The 23,753-nt window shown below is 40.0% G+C and overlaps 3 protein-coding genes across 3 annotated transcripts; all 3 read left to right on the top strand.

Moving 5' to 3' along the window:
- Positions 1–11,148: 11,148 nt before the first annotated feature.
- Positions 11,149–12,198, top strand: LOC142537695 (uncharacterized). Its single transcript, XM_075643189.1, has 2 exons — positions 11,149–11,358; positions 11,464–12,198. The coding sequence occupies exons 1-2, from the start codon at positions 11,149–11,151 to the stop codon at positions 12,196–12,198; spliced, it is 945 nt and encodes a 314-aa protein (XP_075499304.1).
- Positions 12,199–12,203: 5 nt separating this feature from the next.
- LOC142537694 (uncharacterized) lies at positions 12,204–13,562 on the top strand. The gene has a single exon (XM_075643188.1). It carries the CDS (start codon positions 12,204–12,206, stop codon positions 13,560–13,562), a length of 1,359 nt encoding a protein of 452 aa, XP_075499303.1.
- A 527-nt stretch (positions 13,563–14,089) lies between these two features.
- LOC142537693 (uncharacterized) lies at positions 14,090–15,103 on the top strand. Its single transcript, XM_075643187.1, has one exon. It carries the CDS (start codon positions 14,090–14,092, stop codon positions 15,101–15,103), a length of 1,014 nt encoding a protein of 337 aa, XP_075499302.1.
- The last annotated feature ends 8,650 nt before the right edge of the window (positions 15,104–23,753 follow it).

The raw sequence follows: 23,753 nt of genomic DNA, 5'->3' as shown, positions 1-23,753 counted from the left end.
TGTCGCACAACGAACTCTGTCCGCATCCCCAAGCTCCATAAACTCAAAGATAACCTCGAGGGACTTGATCCAGCCCTCGGCAATCATAGGATCGGAAGTCCCTGAGAACTCCTTCGGCCTCATCTTCATGAAGCGCTCATAGGTAGCCTCGGGCCCTGCCGGCCTGGCTGTCACAGCGTTGTTCCCCGCAAACTGTGCGAAGAACTGAGTCATCCCAGCTAACATCTGGGCATTCATGTCCGGTGGAGGTGGAGGTGGTAAATCTCTCTCCTGCCTCTAATTCTCACCGTCCTCTTGGCGAGGCTCATCATCCCTAGTGCGCTCAAGAATGCGTCTAGGAGGCATATTGTTCCATACATAACCCATACGTAACTAACATGCATAATCTCTATTATTTCGTTAAAATGAAATAAATACTGCAAAATCATAATCTAGACATAAATCATTTAATGAAAACATGCTGTTAAAATATTTCATGCTTTAAACAAAATGCGTAAACACAAAACTTACAAACCGAAGACGTGACTTCGTGAGCTTCTCGAGGTCAGTAGTAGTACAACCCTTTACAAGAACATAGGCTCTGATACCAACTAGGGATGGCAATGGGTGGGGGCGGGGGCGGGTTTGCCTTTCCCATCCCCATCCCCGAATTCCATCCCCACCCCATACCCGCCCCAATCCCCGTTTTTTCGGGTTCGGGGAATCCCTAAACCCGAAACTTCGTGGATCAACTTCCCATCCCCGCCCTCATCCCCATTTCAAAAATATTAATATTGCAAGACGATAACGAATTCGGAGATTTTCTCAAACCAAAACTTATTATTATCTATTATTATTAGAGTTAATATTAATATTAATATCAATATCAATATTAATAATAATAAGATTATTAATATTTTAAAAATTAATAATATTATTATATTAATATTAATAATACTATTATTTTATTATTGATATTATTTTCGGGGCGGGTTCGGGGATTTCGGGGATGGGGATAGTAATCCCATACCTGCCCCGAATTACATCGTGGATTTAAAAAAATCCCCGAACCCGAACCCAAACCCGAAAAAATCGGGGATCCTCATCCCCGTTTCGGGTTTTCCCCGCGGGGCCCCAAACCCGCGGGGAAAGTTGGCATCCCTAATACCAACTGTAGAGGCCCGAAATTCGTGTTTGAAAATTTGCGGAAAAATTTGAAATTTTCTTTTTAAAGGTAAATAACTTGCCTCATTCATAAAATAAACTGGATAAAAGTTTTAATGCTTAATGTAACAGCGGAATGAAAGTTTTAAATGTCGAAATAGCAGCGGAAGTAAATATCCGTTTCAAAACAACAACTTAAAATAATTCATCGTGATAAAAATGAGTTTGCGTAAGAATGATAAATAAACTGATAAATGAGATCCTCGGGTTCCTACTACTGCCGACCCAAGCTAGCTCACGGGTCCCCACCCTCGGTCCCGACCTCATCAGTACCTACAACAATCAAGTCTAGTGAGTCTAAAGACTCAGCATGCATATATCGTAGATAACAAGTAAATATATCATAAAATTTCATACCGTGTAAAGATATCATATCGTAAAACGTAACGTGAAAATATCTTGTCATGAGTAATTATAAATACGTGCATAATTGAACTGAAAATCGTAAGTGAAATGTTTGCTCGATAGAGCCCTGTCATGAAATATCATATAATAATTTTTCTGTTGAGAATATGTTCTACGCAAGTGGCCCATAACGTGAAATGAATCGTTTGATCAGACTAAACCACAGTATACTAGGCGGTAGAGATCATCACAACCCTTGGACTGGATATCTGTACCCATACATGAACATGAACTGAACCGGTCAGTAACCACCGGATGAAGTAATAATCCCATGATAAGCTGCAATCCCATGAACGTGAGGTGGCCACAAGCAATATCGCATATATTTAAAAAATGAACATTTTATATTTTTATGCACGTAATATAATTAAATGTCCTGTTTTATTTTACCGAATGAGTTGGATCGTTCCCAGGCTCGCTGCGACCTAATTCTAACATGAGAAAAATGCAAATAATCTTACTTGAGAATGACTTCGTAATTGAACCAAAAAACGGGGCCAACTAGACCAACAACTTAAATTCTAACCATGACTCCGTACCAACCCGAACCAACATCGAACCATCATTTAGTCATGATTAAAATACACCTAAAATGATGAAATAATGCTCCTAAAAATTGTACAAGTCGAAATTTGGCAAATGGAGGCCAAAACATGAAACGCTCTTTCGAGAGTCACTTTGGCACATTGCACCGTAAATTCTCATACGACCTCTAAACTTTATCGAATAACAAACGGCCAAAAACATGACCTTCCTAACTCAATGAGGTATCGTCCAGTCCAAGGCCATAGGCTAAAAGCCAACCAAGAACTCAAACGAGCCTCTGAACCGAAGCACCAAGTTGCTGTCCAAAATTACAGCAGAAGCGCTTGCGCTTGCATTGCTTCGTTTGCAAGGCTAATGGCCATTGGGGCTTGAACCACTGACCAGAGCCTCTTACCAACATCCTAAGGTGTGGCTTGAACCATGGTTAAGGGCCTTAGGCCAGCCACAATCCAAGCAACACCAGAAACATCACCACGCTTTCAATCTAGAACCAAACTGCACGCGTGGGGCGTCTTGCTTGTTCTTGTCGTCATGTATCATTCCAGTGACCATTTTATTGATCATGGCATGATCTAGATATCGTAAGATATTGTATGAACCGTGGCTAAGGGGTAAAAAGCCAACCAAGATCCATACCCACCTCAAAACCGAACACACACTTACACAGAAAAATTCAGAAAAACAGAAATCGTGGGACGCTTGCGTTGTTTTGTTTTAAAACCGAGGGGACCGTGAATCAAGCCATTAAAGGGAATCTGGGTCATGTCCTAGGCATGCCAAGGAGAGGTTCTAACCATGGCTACAGCCCCTAGGGTAGCAAAGATCAGAACTCTCCCTTAGACAACCCAAACAAGAAAAACGAGACATAAAAATCGCAGCATGGAGTGTTGCTGTCAAAAATGGTTTCGTGGGGTGCATGGACCGCAACAAATGGACCAACATGATCCTAATACACTCTAGTACGTGCCTAGGTGCAGCCTTGGGAGCCTAGGATCGAGCCAACCATCTGAACTCACAAAAACAAGCAACCCGTGAGGCATAGAGAAAACCGAAACAAAAATCTGTACATGTTTCGAAAATAATGTTGTGATGGTTTCGGTTTTTGCTAGTAAAAATCATGTATATGTGATGTTTAAAATACCTATATGGCTTGATTGAAGAGCAAGGAAAATATAGACATGCCTTGGGATTTGTTTGAAACGAACACAAATCAAATGACGACGCGGCGCGGCGGAGACGGAGTGTTCTTCTTTTTTCTTGTTTTTCTCTCTTATTTTCCCTCAACTTCACACGATTTTTTTTTCTACTGAATATTTCGGTGGAAATGATGGGGAGGGAAGTCTAGGAGAATAAATGGGAGGTTGCAAGATAAATGGAAGAGAATAATCTTGCTATCGTAGTTATTTGTAAGATAGAAAATGATGTGTGATATCAAAAGATTTGAGGGATATTTAGGAGTGTGTTGGCCGAAAATGAGTCTAGGTACAAGGTAATATATTGCTTAATTATTTAATTATTGAAGATTAAGTGGTGAGGGAATTATCTACCAAGAATGGATAAGGAAAAGAATAAAAGGAATGAGTTGTCAAATATTTTTAAGTCAATTTAGGAGGGAGCCGATTTTTGCTTATCAAAGTGGGGTGGAAAATTTCTTAATTATTAATAAACGAGGATTTAAAATGAGAGGATTATCTATGCCATGAAAGGATTAAGGAAAGATATCAAAATGGAGAGTTGCCAAAATTTAAATCCTTTAAAGTGTAATGGCCGAAAGTTATATGATAATGGGAGGAAAATATTGTTTAATAATGTATTTTAAATCTTTAGAGTTTTTATCTACCCATTAAATATCTTAATGAATTAATAAATTAGTTATTGAACCTAAATGAACTTGTTTACTACCTATCTCAAATTACTTAAATAATTCATTAAACATTCTTTTACATTAATTTAACTTATTATTTATCTTAGATGAATTCGTGGAATGTTTTCTAAATATTAAATTTTATCTCAATACTCCAACTCCAGTCTGGCCTCACTTAACTGAAAAGATAACAATTAAACTACTGCATAAAATAATTAACTTTAAAGAAAATTATTTAAATCCTCATGCATAAAAATCATTTTGATTTAAATAATAGTGATTATGCATGACTTAAACGTAGTCTGATTTACGGGATTCTACACATAAGGACAACAATAACACTTAGATATGGTACTTCTGGACCAAGAATAACTTCATCATCTTCACATGGACGGAATAGATCTTTTTCTATTTTTAATGATCTAACAACCATTGGAGTACTTAAAGGATTTGATTTATCCATATTAAAACGTTTAATGACCTTTTCTGTATAATTTGATTGGCGAACAAATATTCCACATTCTCTATGTTCAATTTGCAAACCCAGATAATACTTTGTTTTTCCAAGGTCCTTCATTTCAAATTCTTCCTTCAAGTACGACACAACTTCTTGAATTTCCTTATTCGTTCCAATGATGTTTAAATCATCAAAATATACAGCAATAATTACGCATCCGGATGTTGTTTTCTTAATGAAAAACAATGGCATATTGAATTGTTTACATATCTCTTTTTCATTAAGTGTTCACTTAGCCGATTATACCATATTCGACCGGATTGCTTTAAGATCGTTGCAATTTCACATACTAACATTCTCTGGGTTTTGAACTTTGTGTTTCAGGCATTTTAAATCGTTCAGGAATTTTCATATATATATGACTATCAAGTGATCCATATAAGTAAGCTGTGACAACATCCATAAGATGCATTTCTAAATTTTCAGATACCGCCAAACTAATCAAAACCAAAACGTAATTTCTTCCATAACAGGAGAATACGTTTCTTCATAATCAATTCCAGACATTTAAGAAAAATCTTGTGCAACAAGTCGAGCTTTATATCTTACTATTTCATTTTTCTCATTTCACTTTCGAATAAAGACCCATTTGTATCCATCAGGTTTTACACCTTCAGGTGTAACGACTATAGGTCCAAAAACGTTACGTTTATTTAGCGAATCCAATTCAACATGGATGACATCTTTCCATTTTATCCAGTCCTGTCGATTTTTACATTTACCAAATGACCATTGTTCATGATTTTCATTGTCATTTATGATGTCAAATGCCACATTGTAAGAAAATATCTCATCAATTTTTTTTATATCTTTTTGGTTCTATATTTTTCCAGTATTAATATAATTGATAGAGATTTTACGATTCTCGTCAGTTTGTGGTTCTGACGGAACATTTTTATCATCATGTATTTCTGCTGGAATATCATTCTCTATTTTGTGATCATCGTGTTTCTCTATGTTTTTTTTCGAGGATTTTTATCTTTGGAACCGATTGGCCTTCCACGCTTCAAGCGTTTAATGACATCATGAGTGTCTTTTATTTGTTTATTTGGAATTTCAATTCAAGCAGGAGCATTTACAGCATGTATATATGATTTAGTTACCCCTTTTGTGTCTGCAAATGCATCTGGTATCAGATTTGCTATTCTTTGCAAGTGCACAATACATCTTTTTCACATTGTTTAGTTTTTGGATCCAGATGTAACAATGATGATGTATACCATGTAATTTATTTTTCGATATTTTTCTTTTCTCCTCCTAAAATTGGGAAGATTTCCTCATTGAAATGATATCAGCAAAACGTGTTGTAAACACATCGCATGTCTAAGGTTCAAGATATCGAATTATTGATGTGCTATCATAACCAACATAAATTCCGATTTTTCTTTGAGGTCCCATATTTGTTCGTTGAGGTGGTGCAATAGGCACATATATCATACATCCAAAAATTCTCAAATGAGAAATATCTGGTTTTTTTACCAAATGCAAGCTGCAATGGGGAGTATTTATGATGTGCACTTGGTCTGATTCAAATTAATGCAGCAGCATGTAAAATTGCATGACCCCATATAGAAACAAGGAGTTTTGTTTTCATAATCATTGGTCTAGCAATCAGTTGTAGACGTTTAATCAATTATTCAGCTAATCCATTTTGTGTATGTACATGAGCCACTGGATGCTCAACAGTGATTCCATTCGACATAAAATAATCATTGAAAGTCTGGGAAGTAAATTCACCAGCATTATCAAGTCTAATTTTCTTGATTGTATGATCGGGAAATTAATTCCGCAATTTTATTGAGCAAGTAATCTTGCAAATACCACATTGCGGGTTGATAATAAATATACATGTGACCATCTGCTGGAGGCATCGATCATTACCATAAAATATCTAAATGGTCCACATGGTGGATGAATTGGCCCACAAATATCACCCTGAATACGTTCGAGAAACATAGATGATTCATTTTGGATTTAGCTGGTGATGGTCTTATAATAAGTTTTCCAAGAGAACATGCTTTGCATTGAAACTTATTATTTTGAAAGATCTTCTGGTCTTTCAGCGGATGACCATGTGTATTTTCTATAATTTTTCGCATCATTGTTGAACCAGAATGTCCTAATAGATCATGCCAATTGATCAATATTGAAGAATTATAAACTACCATGTTGATTGAATTGGACTTATATATTTATAATGCAATTCAGTAGGGAGCATTGGTATTTTTTCAACTACATATTTCTTTCCTGATTTATATGTGGTAAGACACATATATTTCTCATTTCCTTCATTTATTGTCTAAGTATCATACCCATGAGAATATATGTCATTAAAACTCAACAAAATTTTTTCGATTGTGGTGAATACAAAATATAATTTATCAAAAATTTTGTACCATTAGGTAACAAAAAATGTGTTTTACCACAACCTTTTATCAAGTCTACATGATCTGATATTGTATTCATCATTGTTTTTATTGGTTTTAGTTTCAAGAAATATCTTTTATCTCGGAGAATAGTGTGCGTTGTACCACTATCAAGTATTCAAACTTTCATGGGATTAGTTCCTTGTTTAGCTTTGTTCGTACCATTTTCCATATTTGAACTTAAAAAAACATGCAATGAAAAAATTATTGACAATACATATGTAATTTATTGAAAAATATAACACATATCATAATTTTACAATAAAAAATTATCATATGAGTACATGAAAAATAAATTATTTTACATTTATATTCCACCAATATATTGTTCATTTTCAGAGAAATCATTGAGAAAATCTGTAGCATCAATATTTTTCATTTCTATTCCACCAGCATATTGATCATTTCCAGAGAAATCATTCAAAAAATCTGCAACATCAAAATGAGTTGAATCACTCAATCGGCCACTGTGTTCAATGAAGTTGGTCTCTTTTTCTTTCCCCTTTATCGATTATTTATAGAGCTTGCAAAGGTGCTCGGGGGCTCGACAAATACGAGACTAACGTCCTGGAGTGCCGCATCTAAAACAAGAACTTTCAAATCGTTTTGAGTGATTTTCATTACAACTCATGTTCTCATGATGCTTTTTCAGTGGGTGGTTCGTGACGTTTTTTTGAGATGAGTTATAAAAATAACTATCTCGATTGTTTTCAAAACCATGGCCGCGACCACGACCACGACTACTTCCACGTCCACGACCACGACCACGACCTCGACCTCGACCAAAACCTTGTCTCTGAATTTGATTTTGGTTTCCAGGTTTAAATTCATTTTTACTTACAGCATTTACTTCTGGAAATGCTGTTGATCCAGTAGGTCGGTACTGATGATTTCTCATTAGCAGCTTGTTGTTCAGCCACAAGAAGACAGGCGATAAGTTTAAAATATCTTGCAAATCCACGCACTCTATATTGTTGCTGCAGAGTTATATTTGATGCGTGAAATGTGAAAAATATTTTTTCAAGCATTTTCGGTTCCGTAACTTCATGTCCACAAAATTTTAATTGCGAGATTATTCGATACATCGTCGAATTGTAATCACTTACTTTTTTAAAATCTTGGAATCTCAACATATTTGATTCATCACAGGCCGTCGGAAGTATAAATTCCTTTATATGTTCAAATATTCCTTTTAATCCTTTCCACGAGCCATGTGATCTTTTTCGATAAGATATTCACATTTTAAACCTTCATCACGATGTCGACGCAAAAATATTATAGCTTTTGCTTTTTCTTGTGATGAAGATATACCATTTTTTTAATGGTCTTGCTTAGACCCAATGACTCAAGATGCATTTCTACATCGAGAGTCCATGACATATAATTTTTTCCTGTAATGTCGAGCGCAACAAATTTGAGCTTTGCCAAGTTTGACATGGTGATAATATAAAATAACAATGCATTTTATTAGTTAAGTTCTATTAATATGACAATAAAAAGTAACTAGATAAATTACAGGTACAAGGCATTCGTAATAATAAAGAAAACATGCGAGGCGGATATTCTCCGATAAATACAAGACTAGTGAGTATAATAATCAAAATAATTATACAAAATAACCTTGAACGAGCCATCTTCTTCTTCTTCAAAAATTTTGATGAAGAAAATTTTTAGGGAGACAGAATAAATTTGGAGTGATTGAATGTGTTTATGAAGTCATATTTATAGGGTAAAAACTAGTCGTTTATGACAGTTACAAATTCTTAAAAAAATAAATGTATCTATATGTAAATTTTATGGTAATAATATGATGTATATAATGTTAACCATGTTTAAATAATTATGTATAACATATCATAATATTATAATGAGGTGTCAGAGACTCTTTTTATATAATACCGTGACATTATACAAATATATATATATAATTAATATATAACACAATAAAAATATATAAACAGTGAAATAATCACATCACGTTATTATAATGAGGTGTCATAGACTTCTTTTATATAATAACATGATATTATTCAAATATATATATATATATATATACATATATATATATTTATATATATATATACAATAAATAAATAGTAACATAATAAAATTATATAAGTATATAATATATAATCACATCACATTATTATAATGAGGTGTCATAGACTCCTTTTATATAATAACATGATATTATATATTAAATATATACACAATAAAAATAATAAAACAGTAAAGTAAATACTCGTACTTTTGAATATTGTTACATTTTTCTTGTGTTTTGGAGCTTGGAAAAATTTGGAGAACTGAAACTTCGAGTATCGTGCTAATAAGTGTTAAAAGTAAAAATTTACGACAAAAAGTAAAAATCTCAAACTCTCAAAATTTATCAAATTACACACTTTATAAAATTTTCTCTATATTCAACTGTGATTTTCTTCACACATTGAGAGACCTATTTATAGAATTTCTTTGGAAATAATCCAAAAATAAATACATCATTACATACATCATCACACACTAATTTTAAATATTTACAACTCCTATTTTCAAAAATCAATTTTCTTATTTTCAACATTGAAATATTCCAACTCATATTTTTCAACAATAAGATATGATTTTATAGTTTTCAATTGTAGGGAATTTTGGGATTAAAATGTAACATACTTTAATACGATATTTGGGTATCTTTCTTCATAATTTTCTTTGATTTGATTCTTCTTTGGGAATTGAAAAGATTTAATATAATATAATATTTAAATATATATATATATATATTTTAAAAAAATACAGCAAAAACTGGGTGATTCACCGTACGGGCTGAAGCTTCCACGTGAAAACGAGTTTCCAGCTGAACGCCTTGTGTTTCTCACATGTTTCTTACATTTAAACTCTGATACCCCGGGATGTCCCGGGCCTTGAAAGCCGAGCCATTCTTGGTGTCCGGGTCAGGAAGATGGATTATTTCCGGGTCAATAAAATGATAATCGGAATGAAGACCCAGATCTCTACCTGCTCGGGACGTTGAGAGTATGACTTGACATGGAGAATGTATGGAGAGGTCAGTCAAAAGGCCGGGCCATTGGAACACCCGGACTATTGGATGCCCGGGCTCTCATGTAAATGCCCGAGAGGCACTCTACCCGAGCCAATTCGATAAATGTGCCACATTTAATAATGCCGGCAAAGTAGGGTGTATGCGACCGACCTATCTCTGACACTAATGCAAGTAGTTGACAAAATCAGGTAGGATGTAGGTGACTAGTATGAGATTTGAAATGTCAGAATAATATGGTATAATCAGCCGCCCTACTATAATTAATGCTCAACACAAAGAACGAGGTCATCATTACATCTCCTACTATAAATACCAGGTTTACTCTTTGCATTTACTCTCTATTCAGATATTAAATACACTCATTTATCGTGCATTTACTACTCACTTTCTGCACCAATCTCACGCCATCACTTGGTTACATTGATTTCTTGCTTGAGTTCTTTACTGACTTAAGCATCAAAGTGGTCACGCCAAATACACTCATTTATCGTGCATTTACTACTCACTTTCTGCACCAATCTCACGCCATCACTTGGTTACATTGATTTCTTGCTTGAGTTCTTTACTGACTTAAGCATCAAAGTGGTCACGCCGGATACCCCTCCGGCGCCTATTCACGTGGTTATTCTCTTGGTTGCAGATCTTCATATCTATTCCGGGAGGCAAGCTTTTGATCCAGACTTCTGCTCTTATTTTTCCCAGCATCTTGATAGTAGATTCGGGGGAGCATCCGAGCTAGCTCATCCATTTAACCCGGATCACATCATTGGCTCCGTCTGTGGGAAATATCTGAGTTATAAGGCGTTGATATGGCTCCTACTAGGAGAGCAAACCAAGACACTTCCCGGATCCAGGAAGAGAACAACACTCGTCTCTCTGGTATGGGTGGTCAGCCACCCAATGGTCCCCAACCTACCATCCATTTAACACCTGAGGAATTAACCAAAATTGTAGTTGATGCTGTTAAAGCAGCCATGGCGAAGAAAGCTTCTACTCATCATTCCAGCCATCCCGAGCAGGATCGTGAGCAGCCGCAGGGGGAAGAGAGAAGGGAAGAGGAGAGGGAGTCAAGTGCAGGTTCTAAATCTCCTACTGTGGCAGAGGAGTTAAAGAGTTGAGGAAGAAGGTGAGAATGTTGGAGGGGAAAGTTGGTTCTAAAAGCAATGCTCAAATTGTCAAGGGTTGCCCATTCTCCGATATCATTGTCTGGGAACCACTTCCCGGGCACTTCAAGTCAGCCAAAATCAAAGATTATGATGGGAGTACTGAACCCGAAGATCATCTTGCTCAATTTGAAAACATGGCTATGTTACATTGCTACGGAGATCAAATCAAATGCAAAGTATTCCTGACCACCCTGATCGACTCGGCCCAGAGATGGTTCGAAGGGCTGGCACCTCAGAGCATTCATTCTTTTGAAGATTTTCAAAAAATATTCTTGCACTAGTTCAGTAGTAGCAAGAAATACAAGAAGACTGCCTTCAGTCTGTTTGAAGTAAGGCAGGGCCAAGATGAAACTCTAAGAGCCTACATCAAGAGATTTAATCGAGTAGCTTTGGAGGTCCCAGCATGTGCTTCAGAGACAAAAGTTACAGCTTTTATGCAAGGATTGTGGGAGGGAGATTTCTTTCGATCCCTAACCAAAAAATTGCCCGGGAACTTTGACGATCTTCTATCCAGGGCAGAAAAGTACATTAACATGGAAGAGGCACAGAACCAAAAAAGGGAGGCCTTGAAAAGATCCAGGGGAGACCGGGTTGTCAGGCCCGAGGAGAGGGCTCACAAGAAGAGTGGTCCAGGGCATTTCTCTCATGTCCCTCAGAGAATTTCCTGGGATCGGGAAATCCAAGAATGTAGCTTGGACATGACTCCTCGTCCGAGTTCAGCAGCACTACCGTCAAGGCCAGAAAGGAAAGGGTTCTGCACCCTTCATAAAGAATGTTCTCACAACACAAGTGAATGCCGAACTCTGAGGAAGGAGTCTGGTAGGTGTCCTATGCCAGAATCTCATCCCTCCGAGATAGGTCTAGACAACCACCTTGGCTATCTCGACGTCTCGGACCGAATATTCCCCGAAAATCAGCAGATATCCCGAGTGGAAGTAGAAGAGAGGAAGGAAGTTCCCTGGAAGAAAGAAGTAGACAGCCAGAGAAGAGAAACGACTTCTCGAGTCGATGAGTAATAAAAATGATTTCAGGAGGGTCTACAGATGGTGACTCTAACCGAGCTCGGAAGGCGAGTAGTAGAAAGGAGTGTCTGGAGATTGATGGGAAGGGAGGGAATGAGCCAGTCATAAGTTTTGGTCCAGAAGACCTCAGGGGAGTCAGTCTGCCCCATAATGATGCTCTTGTTATCCAAGCCCGAGTGGCTAATTATGATGTACTTAGGGTTTTCGTTGATAATGGCAGCTTTGTCAATGTCATATTCAAAGAAGCCCTGATTCAAATGGATTTATATGAATACCAACTGGAGGCGGTCGAGACTGCCTTGTTTGGCTTCGCAGGTCATGCCGTATACCCGGAGGGGGAAATAACCTTGCCATTGACCCTAGGAACTGGGGATTTGAGGAAGACAGTCATGACGATCTTTACAGTGGTGGATGCCCCATCCTCATGCAACATTACCTTGGGGAGGCCGGCTATGAATGAGCTGAGAGCTGTGGCCTCCACTTATCATCAGAAAATTAAATTTCCTATACGAGGACGAGTCGGGGAGGTCAGGGGAGATCAACCTTCTTCTCGGAGGTTTTATGGGGAGACTGTCCGAGTGGATCAGAAGAGGGCGAGGAGGGAGGAGAAGGGGAAGAAAGAGAGTCGAACAGAAGAAGTGGCCGAGGAAAGAGAGCTGCATTTTGTTGCGGAGGAAGAACAAGAAACGGTGGAGATCAAGCCAGGAAAACACATCCGGGTGGCCCGAGATATCAATGCGCCCACCCGGGTAAATCTCTTAAATTGTTTAAAAGCTAAAATTAATGTTTTCGCATGGTCTCAACAGGAACTAGCCGGGATCTCACCACAGGTGACTGAGCATAAATTAAATATCCTCTCGGGATCTCGGCCCGTGAAGCAGAAGAAGAGGCATTTTGACCCGGAAAAAGATAAAGTCATTGATGAGCAAGTGGGAGAGCTGTTGCGGGCCGGCCACATTCGGGAGGTCCAATTCCCTACTTGGCTCTCAAATGTGGTCCTTGTTCCAAAAGCCACTGGAAAATGGAGGATGTGCGTAAATTTCCGGGACTTGAATAAAGCTTGTCCCAAGGATTGTTACCCACTTCCCCGGATTGATCAACTGGTGGACTCAACATCCGGGTGCGAGTTATTAAGCTTTCTGGATGCTTATCAGGGATACCACCAAATCCCCTTAGCCCATGAAGATCAAGATAAAGCCAGTTTTATCACTTTCGGAGGCACTTTCTGCTACGTGGTTATGCCCTTTGGATTTAAGAATGCTAGGGCCACGTACCAACGCTTGATGAATCATGTTTTTCAGAAGCAGATAGGCAGGAACATTGAAGTGTATGTGGATGATATCTTGATCAAGACCTAGTAGGTCTCCTGCTTCATTGATGATCTAATAGAAACCTTCGCTACCCTGAAGCACTTTGGGATAAAGCTCAACCCGGATAAATATGTATTTGGGGTAAAAAGTGGGAGATTTTTGGGTTTTTTGGTAACAGATCGGGGGATCGAAGTAAACCCCGAAAAGATGTAATCGGGAAGTACAAAAACTAACCGGGAGAATTGCGGCCCTGTCACAATTCATCTCCCGTTTTGCTCATTGAAGTTATCCATTTTTTTTAGGTTTTGAGGAAGGCACAAAAATTTGGCTAGGATAAAAAATGTGAGCAAGCTTTCCAAGACTCGAAGAAGCATTTGGCCGAGTTGCCCGTTTTGGTAAAACCAGAGCCCGGGAAAAAGTTGTGGATTTATTTATCTGCTACTGAGTACGCCGTTAGTTCCGTACTTGTCAAGGAGGAAGGGACCGACCAGAAGCCATTATATTATGTTAGTCATGCTCTTAGGGGAGCAGAAATAAAATACAGTGAAGTAGAAAAAATAGCCCTGGCCTTGGTGATGACTGCCCGGAAGCTGAGACCTTATTTTCTCTCACATTCAATTGTGGTTTTTACTAATTCTCCACTCGGGAGAATCATGACACATGCTGAAGTCTCGGGAAGAATGATTAAGTGGACTATAGAGCTCGGGGAATATGATATTGAATATAAACCTCGAGTTGCTATAAAAGCCCAAGCATTGACAGACTTCCTGATAGAGATGATTCAACCGAGAGAAGAGGAAGTATGGAGAGTTTTTGTTGATGGGGCATCAAATTTGTCGGGGTGTGGAGTTGGGGTAGTTTTAATTGCTCCATCAGGAGAAAAGATCAAGTTGGCTCTAAGAATCGACTCCAGGGTCACCAATAACGAGGCGGAATATGAGGCCGTTCTGGCAGGATTACAAGCTGCTCGGGAAGTCGGTGCATCCTGGGTCATCATTTACTCTGATTCTCAACTAGTGGCCCAGCAAATCAAGGGAACATATGTAGCCAAAAACGAAAAAATGCTCAAATATTTGGGACTCATTACAGCTCGGGCTGCCTGCCTAACTGAACGGAGCATCGAACAAATCCCCATGGAAGAAAATGAGGAGGCTGATATTTTAGAAAAATTAGCCGCCTCCATGTCGGACATAAGCACACGGCAAGTCATGTGTTTTACCCGGTTAGTGCTTTTTGTTGATAAAGAAGTACCACCGGCCCGGAAAAATTCGTGGATAACTCCTTTGATCGAGTACATAGTCCATGCTAAGCTCCCGGAAGACAGAGCTCAAGCCCTGAAAGTTAAAAAGCAAGCACCCAGATTTGTCTTTCTGAATGATATTTTTTACAGACGATCATATCAGGGCCCTTTGCTCAAATGCTTATCAGAAGATGAAGTAGAATATGTCCTCCGAGAAATACACGAAGGGTGTTGTGGTAAACATCTCGATGGGACTGCCTTGTCTGGAAAAGTTATACTAGCCGGATTTTGGTGGCCTCGGATGAATCAAGATGCTACTCAACTTGTTCAGAAATGTAAAGGTTGCTAGCACCATTCTAATTTTCATCATCACCCAAGTCGCTGGCATGCAACCCATCTCAGCATCTTGTCCTTTTGATCAATGAGGGTTGGATATCGTGGGCCCATTTCCAAAAGCCCGGGCGCAGAAAAAATTCCTTCTTGTGGCGGTGGATTATTTCTCTAAATAGGTGGAGGCCGAGCCATTAGCCAAAATTACTGAGGAAGAGGTCATGAGATGTAGAGGCCTAAAAATCCTTACTTGAAAATTTACGAAAAATTTAAAATTTTTCTTTTAAATAATTAAAATTGTCTCATTCATAACTGAACTAATAAATAAAGTTTGATGTTCAAAGTGGCAGCGGAAGAAATTAACATTTTCGGAATAACAGTAAAAGGTTTTTCCAACGATAATTAAAATGTTTGAGCCATCAAATAATAATAAATGCTGAACTGAGGTCATCGGGTCCTACTACTGCCGACTCGAGCCTGCTCACTGGTCCCCGCCCTCGGTCCCGACGTCATCAGCACCTACAACAATCAAGTCTAGTGAGTCTAAAGACTCAACATGCATATATCGTAAATAGCAAGTAAATAATTAAATAATAAGCTTGCATGCAAGTGAAAATATCATGTCATGAGGCATAACGTAAAAATGTCGTGTCATGATTAATTATAATACGTGCATAACTGAACTGAAAATCATAGTGAAAATGTTTGCTCCTTGGAGCCCTGTACTGAAATAGCCTGTAATAATTTTCTGGTGAGATTATGGTCTACGCATGTGGTCCCTGAACTGAACTGACCGGTAACTGGCGACCGGGCCTGTAACTGGCGACAGGACTTAGTAATGTACGTCTGATCAGACCACTGCCACAGTACTGGGTGAAACAACTAAACTGACCGGTAACTGGCGACCGGGCCTGTAACTGGCGACAGGACTTAGTAATGCTCTCATAACCGATAACTGACGACCGGACCGGTAACTGGCGACCGGATTTAATCATGATAGTAAAGTGACCACAAGCCATATCGCATAAATCTCAAAATTTGTATTTTTGCACGTAATATAATTAAATAACTGAATTAAATATCATGTAACAATTTTACTGAATGGATTGGATCGTTCCCAGGCTCGCTGCAACCTAAATATGCCATGAAAAATATGCAATAGATTTATGGGACCAAACTATGCAATAACCTTCAAAAAATGTGACAATTACGCCTACCGACTTCGTATTTAATCACGACTCCGAACCAACCCGAACCAACACTAAATCATCATGTAGTCATGATTAAAATACGCCTAAAATGATAAAATAATGCTCCAAAAATGGTGAGGGCCGAAATCTAGGTGAATGGAGGCCAAAACATGAAACGCTCTTTCGAGAGTCAATTTGGCACATCGCACCTGTAAATTCTCGTACGACCTCAAAAATGATCCGAATGACAAACGGCCAAAAACATGACCTTCCTAACTTGATGAGGCACTGTCCAGTCTAAGGCCATGGGCTAAAAGCCAACCAAAAACTCAAACAACGCCTGAGAACAGCAGCACACTTGCTGTCAAAATTACAGCAGCTGCGCACTTGCTTTCCTTGTGTCATTTTCGAGACTACCGGCCATTGGGGCTTGAACCACCGACCAGAGACTCTTACCAACATCCCAAAGAATGATTTGAACCATGGCTAAGGGCCCTAGACCAGCCACAATTGGCACCATTCAGCAAACACCAGAAAAACTCCAACCGAGAACACCTTGCATGCGTGTGTGTGTTGTGCTTCGCTTGCTGTCTCGTCTCGTTCCAGTGGCCGTTTGATTGACCATGGCACGATTTAGACATCTTGGGGTATGGTATGAACCATGGCTAAGGGCCATAGGCCAAACAAGATCCACACCAAACCACCAAAACCGAACCATACATGCTGTAAAATGAGAGGGGCGAAAGTGGGGGGGGCTGTTCTTGAGTTTTATGTAAAAACCGATTAACCATGGACCAAGCCACCAAAAGGGCGACTAAGTCACGTCTTGGACATGCTAGGTAAGTGATCTAACCATGGCTATAGGCCCCTAGGGCAGCCATGATCAGATCCATTTCCTTGGACAACAACAACAGATTTTCGAAACTCAATATGGCAAAGGTGATGAGTTGCTGTCATTTTCGTGTTTTCCAGCGTGCATGGGGTTAAATGAATGGACCAACATGGTCCTAATGCATCCTATTACATGTCTAAATGTCGCCTTAGGAGCCTGGAATCGAGCCAATACTTGAAATCCACAACATAAAGCAAACCGTGAAACTGCACAATGAAAGCCGAAATTCTGCATGTTGGGTTTTCTGAAAAATGCTTGCTGTATTTCGATTTTTGCCATAGAAAAATGATCATGTAATGAAAATAAATGATATTAGGACTTGATTGAAGAGTCAAGGAAGAATATATGCATGCCTGGTTTCGTTTTGAAAGAAAAACGAAAGAACGAAACGATCCGGCGCGGAGGAGGTGGAGCGCTTTCTTTTCTACCTTTCTTGCTCTCGATTTTTTTCTCTTAGCACCTCACGATTTTTGTCTCTAAAATCCTCTGAATTTCGGTGATGGAGGGGAGGAGAATGATGGTTGGAAAGGTGAGGGGGAAGATCCACTAATAAAGGGATTCAAATGCAAGACCAAGTCTACCACTCATTTAAATTTGAATTCTTGTTGGATATCAAATGAGTTGTTGGATGACTCTAGAAGGTGGTGACCGAAATTCCTTGCTAATCTAGACTAGGATAATGCTCATTAATTAATTAATGAAGGTTGACTAATAATAAAAAGAAAGATTAGCATGTTAACACCACAAAGAATGGGTCAAAGGGTGATGAGTTGGCAAGGAATAGTCTTGATACTAAGGGGGCCGAAAATTCACTAATAAATGGAGGGGAAATGTTGATTATCTAGTAAATTAATAACCCTTAAAAGCCTCACTAATCCTTTAAATAATTTAGTGAACTAACCCCTCATTTAAGGAACTTAAATGAATTTATTTTCTACTCACCTCAAGTAACTTAAATAATTCCTTAAACTTCCATTTAACTTAAATTAACTTATTAATTAGCTAAAATAAGTTCTGGGAATGTTTTCCTAAATCTTAAATTTTATCTCTAAACTCCAACTCCAGTCCGGCCTCTCTGAATTAACTGAAATGATAAAAATCTAAACGACTGCATAAAATAATAAAATAATTAAATTTAAATACTCATGCAATAAAATCATTTAAAATACTAGAATTATGCATGGCTTATACGTAGTCTAAGTTACGGGTTCTACATGATATTTCTCTGGAAAAATATTGTTTGCAGATTTGGCATCCCAAGAAGATTGATTTCAGATAATGGGAGACAATTCCAGGGAAAGAAAATCACATCTTGGTGTCAAGAAATGAATATCATGCAATCCTTCACCTCAGTGGCCTACCCCCAAGCCAATGGCCAAACTGAAGTGACCAATAGAACCATTGTACAAGCGTTAAAGGCCCGACTTTATGGAAAATTAAAGGACTGGGTGGAAGAATTACCGAGTATATTGTGGGCATATCGAACTACACCTCGAACAACTACTCGAGAAACTCCATACAGCTTAGTCTACGGTTCAGAAGCAGTCTTACCTGTGGAGATCGAACAACCATCTTCTCGGATGGAATATTACCCGAGTAGCAATGATCAGAGCCGAGCCATTGAGCTTGATTTGGTCGAAAAAAGAGATCGGGCAGCCATTCGAATGGAAGCTTATCGCAGCCGGGTAATGAAATCCTATAACAAGCATGTTCGATCACGAGATTTCCAGGTTGGAGACCTAGTCATGAAAAAAGTAAAGCCAGTGGGTGATATGGGAAAATTAGAAGCACGGTGGGAAGGACCCTTCAAAGTAATTCAGAGATTTAGCTCGGGGCGGCTTATTATCTAGAAGACTCTCAGAGACAAACCCTTAAAAGACCCTGGAATGCATTTCATTTGAAGAAATTTTATGTTTAAAGCTTTTGTATCTATTGCTTATACATCAAATAAATAAATTGTTCAAGGAAGTGTCTACTAAGTCCAGGGACCCGTACCCTGGCCCGGGAAACCGCACCCCGGTTATCTCCTAAGTCCAGGGACCCGTACCCTGGCCCGGGGACCCGCACTCCGGTCATTTATCAAGTCCAGGGACCTGAACCCTGGCCCGGGGACCCGCACCTCGGTTATCTCCTAAGTCCAGGGACCCGTACCCTTGCCCGAGGACCCGCACTCCGGTCATTTATCAAGTCCAGGGACCTGAACCCTGGCCCGGGGACCCGCACCTCGGTTATTTCCTAAGTCCAGGGACTCGTACCCTGGCTCGGGGAACCGCACCCCGGTTATCTCCAAAGTCCAAGGACCCGTACCCTGGCCCGGGGACCCGCACCTCGGTTATCTCCTAAGTCCAGGGACCCGTACCCTGGCCCTAGGGACCCGTACCTCGGTTATTTACCAAGACTGATTATTTATGGAACCCAAGGGCTTATACCACGATTACCGACATGCTTGGTGAAGGTTGGTTAGAATCCATTAAGATATTTGAAGAAATCTTCTCATTCATAATACTTAGAAATATCAAGTGCAAAAAGGAAATAGAGGAAAATACTTCATTAAACAATGGCAAATTTACATGGTGTCCGGAAGCCCGGGAATAAATAATAATAATAATAATAATAATAACAGGCAACGAAACAAAGATCTACTCTAATGGGTCTTGTTTTTCTTCTTCCTCTTCTTCCGAGAGGGAAGCTGCAGCTTTTTCCAAGTCAGTGAAGTCTTCCCGGTCAGAGGGAACCAGGCCTGCCTCCTGGAATTGCTCCAAGCATTTATTAAAGCCCAGGTCAAAGTAAACGAAGGCCTTATCAGCCACCATCTTCTTGAATTCCCGAGACTTCAGGAATTGGGCCATCTTCTCCTCATGGGAAGTCTTTACCTGTTCCAGAGCAGCCTGCGCCTCCTCAGCTTGAACTCGGGAGGACTCCGCTTCTGCCTTGGCTGCTTGCATCTCTAGCCGGGCAACTTCTGATTGGGCATCAAAGGTTTTCTGAGCCTCGGCCAGTTCTTCTCGAGCCAGGTCCATTTGTTATTTCCAGCCAGCCCTCTCCCGGGTTAGAACATGATCATGGAGCTCATTCAGCCGACCTACCTCCTCTTGGAGTTTGGCATGCGTCTTCCGAGCAGAGGTGGCTTGTATGTTGGCTCTTTTGGCAGCCTGAGCCACTCGCTCAAAGGCTGACATAAGCATTTTCAACCCCTGTAAATACGGAGAGTTAGAAAAATTGATACATGATTAAATAATGGAACAAGTAAAGGAACTTACAGAAAAGGATCGGGCCACTCCTTCGCACAACATCTCATGAGGGTGGAGTCCTTGGAGATGCACCACTTTCTCAGGGCACAAAAGACCCCGGATCATCTTGACCAGATCCGAGATGATTTCATCCCCAAAGATATTTGGGAGGACCCAGGATCTCCCACCCTGGGGACCAATAGACGAACCGACGAGAGGAGGAGGCCGAACAATCTCTTCAGTCTCATCCTCCACGACCACAGTAGCCGGCTCTGTCACGGCCTTCCTCTTGCGATGATTCAGAGGTGCCGAGTCCTCCTCAACAACCGGGGAGGTGGCTTTCTCCCGGGTAGAAGTAGCCTCCTCTCGGACCTCGGCCTCCGCCTGGATCCGGCTCTCCTCTAGTGCCCGGGCCTCAGCCTCCGCCCGGACTCGGCGTTCTTCCTGCTCTTGGGTTTCCCGGGCCCTTTTTTCCGCCCAGGCTTGTTTTTGCTCGGCTTTCTTCTTGGCATCCGTCTCCAAGAGACTTGCTTTGATCATCTCTTCCTCGGCTGCATCAGGGAAGGGAGTTAGAAAAACAAAATAAGAATGAAAAATTCTAAAGTTAGAAGGGAAATAAATTACCGGCCTGTGACCCAGCCTGGCTAAATTCATCAATTATCTAGTCCACAGGATCTTCGGGCCGGGGCCCGATCCCATAGTACACCAGATCACCCCCCCATCAACACCGATGATAAGAAGGACTGCCCTTCCAAAGCGTCCCGGGTGTGAGTGAAAGTGGGAAGAAGTTTGAAATCTCGCGGAAGCTCGGGTTGTGTGGGCATTGAGGGTAAGAAGGTTGTCAAGCATGCAAGGGGAGTCGGGCATTGTAGAAAGAAGAATTTTGTTTTCCATCCCTTCAAGGAGGAGGGGATGTCTGTTAGAAATCGGTAATGCATCCGGGCCATGAACGAAAAGACCCTGTCATTAAACCGAAAAGAATATAAATAATGAAAAATAGAGGAATTAATTGGGATATTTTTCATACGGAACAAGATAAAGGTGGAAGCCATAATCCTAAAAGCATTAGGATGGAGATGGTTAAGGGGAAGTTCAAAGAACCAGGCAACCCCTTCAAAGAAGTGATGAACCGGAAACCGGAGCCCACTCTTGAGTTGTTCTAGGAAGAAGGTTTGGAAGCCAGGGGTGGGGGTGTCCGGGTGATCGCTCGGCCCAGGAATTTTAATTTCGTAAGAAGAAGGGATCGCTCTCAGGGACCTAGTTTCATCAGAGGTCCCGGGGCGGAGGGTGGAAGTCACAGTGGAAAACCACAGTGTCCCCAAAGTTTTCTCCTTCCCCTTACCCTGGGGGCCAGTAGGTCGAGAAGAAAATGCTATGGTTATCTGTTTCTTAGGGAGAAGTTGGGAGGAAGGAAATGGATACCTATGGGGATGTGGACAGAGGTTTCAGAAGGGGTCGGGAAATTATCCTCTGACACGCCCCTGGCATTTTGACCAGAAGTCGAGGAAGTAGAATGAGACATGAAGAAGAGGCTACAGGAAGGAAATAAAGAGAACTTACGAAATAAAGGTGATGGCAGATGGCTGGTAAGTGCAAAGATCGCCGGAGTTAGGATTTATGCGCCGGAGAGCTCGAGAGAAAAATTGGCAAGAGTTTGGCTACAAGTTTGAATTTGCAAATGATTTTTGAAAAACTAGTAAACTGCTATATATAGGGAGATGAGTTAATCTACGCCGTTGATTTAAAATGAATCGGACGGATCAAATTGACATGGGAAATCGCGTGGGGTATCTGAAAAGAAAAGCGCGGGATTAGAGGCGCAATGATGATTTATCTTCTCGAAAAGCGAAGAGTCTCTAACAACTTTAATGTTAGGGCTTACGTCAGCACCGATAGGGTGACATCATCCCTATCATCTCGGGGAGACTAAACGACAAAGTGTTTCTCCTGGTCGAGCACATAAGACTAATCGGGATAGCGAGCATGACTATATCCTAACTATTTAAGGAGGGAGTGATGATACCCCGGGATGTCACGGGTCAGGGATAATGCCCGGGATGTCCCGGGCCTTGAAATACGAGCCATTCGTGGTGCTCGGGTTAGGAGGATGAATTATTCCCAGGTCAATAAGATGATAATCGGAATGAAGACCCAGATTTCTACCTGCTCGGGATGTTGAGAGTATGACTTGACAGGGAGGATGTATGGAGAGGCCATTCAAAAGGTCGGGCCATTGGAACACCCGGACTTAAACTACCCGGGATATGGGATGCCCGGGTTCTCATGTAAATGCCCGAGAGGCACTCTACTCGAGCCACTTCGATAAACGTGCCATATTTAATAACGCCGACAAAGTAGGGTGTGTGCGGCCGACCTATCTCTGACACTAATGCAAGTGGTTGACAAAATCAAGTAGGCTGGAGGTGACTAGTATGGGATTTGACATGTCAGAATAATAGGGTATAATCAGTCATCCTACTATAATTAATGCTCAACACAAAGAACGATGTCATCATTACATCTCCTACTATAAATATCAGGTTTACTCTTTGCATTTACTCTCTATTCAGATATTATATACACTCATTTATCGTGCATTTACTACTCATTTTCTGCACCAATCTCACAGCCATCACTTGGTTACACTGGTTTCTTGCTTGAGTTCTTTACTGACTTAAGCATCGGAGTGGTCACGTCGGATACCCCTCCGGCGCCCATTCACGTGGTTATTCTCTTGGTTGCTGATCTTCATATCTATTCCGGGAAGCAAGCTTTTGATCCAGACGTCTTGCTCTTATTTTTCCCATAATCTTGATAGTATATTCGGGGGAGCATCCGACCCGGCTCATCCATTTCACCCGGATCACATCAAACTCTATTGACTAACTATGAATAAGAGTTGGTTTCGATCTAAAACTTAACGATTGAAATTTCTCATCTGAAAAATTTCTAAACGCGACTTTTCCAGTGTGGATCTTATTATGTCGTGTATCTTATTATTTTTTATTAATGCACATAATTTTCTTCAATCCCTTGTGATTAAGGCAGGTTTGATTAATGCATCATTTGACACACTAAGTTTGATCTATAACATTGGTGATTAATCTCTTGAAAGATAGACAGACACACTGAGTTATTATGTCTGAGGAACTGCAGATGAACATCAAAGTCCGAACACAAATACATTAGCACATTTTGATATATTTGTATTTAGTTAAATGGCGAGTTCTTAAATTTTGAGTTATTTTTTTGGTTAAAATGTTATTATTTTTTTATAATGGAATAATGAAATTTTCAACTTTTTCATGTAATATAGGGAAAAACATACGTTGTTTTCTAAGGAGAAAAAACTAGGGT

This window comes from Primulina tabacum, chromosome 2 (genome assembly GCF_025594145.1).
Source record: "Primulina tabacum isolate GXHZ01 chromosome 2, ASM2559414v2, whole genome shotgun sequence".
In the NCBI taxonomy this organism is placed as follows: domain Eukaryota; kingdom Viridiplantae; phylum Streptophyta; class Magnoliopsida; order Lamiales; family Gesneriaceae; genus Primulina; species Primulina tabacum.
This window is presented reverse-complemented; position numbering and strand designations above follow the sequence as displayed.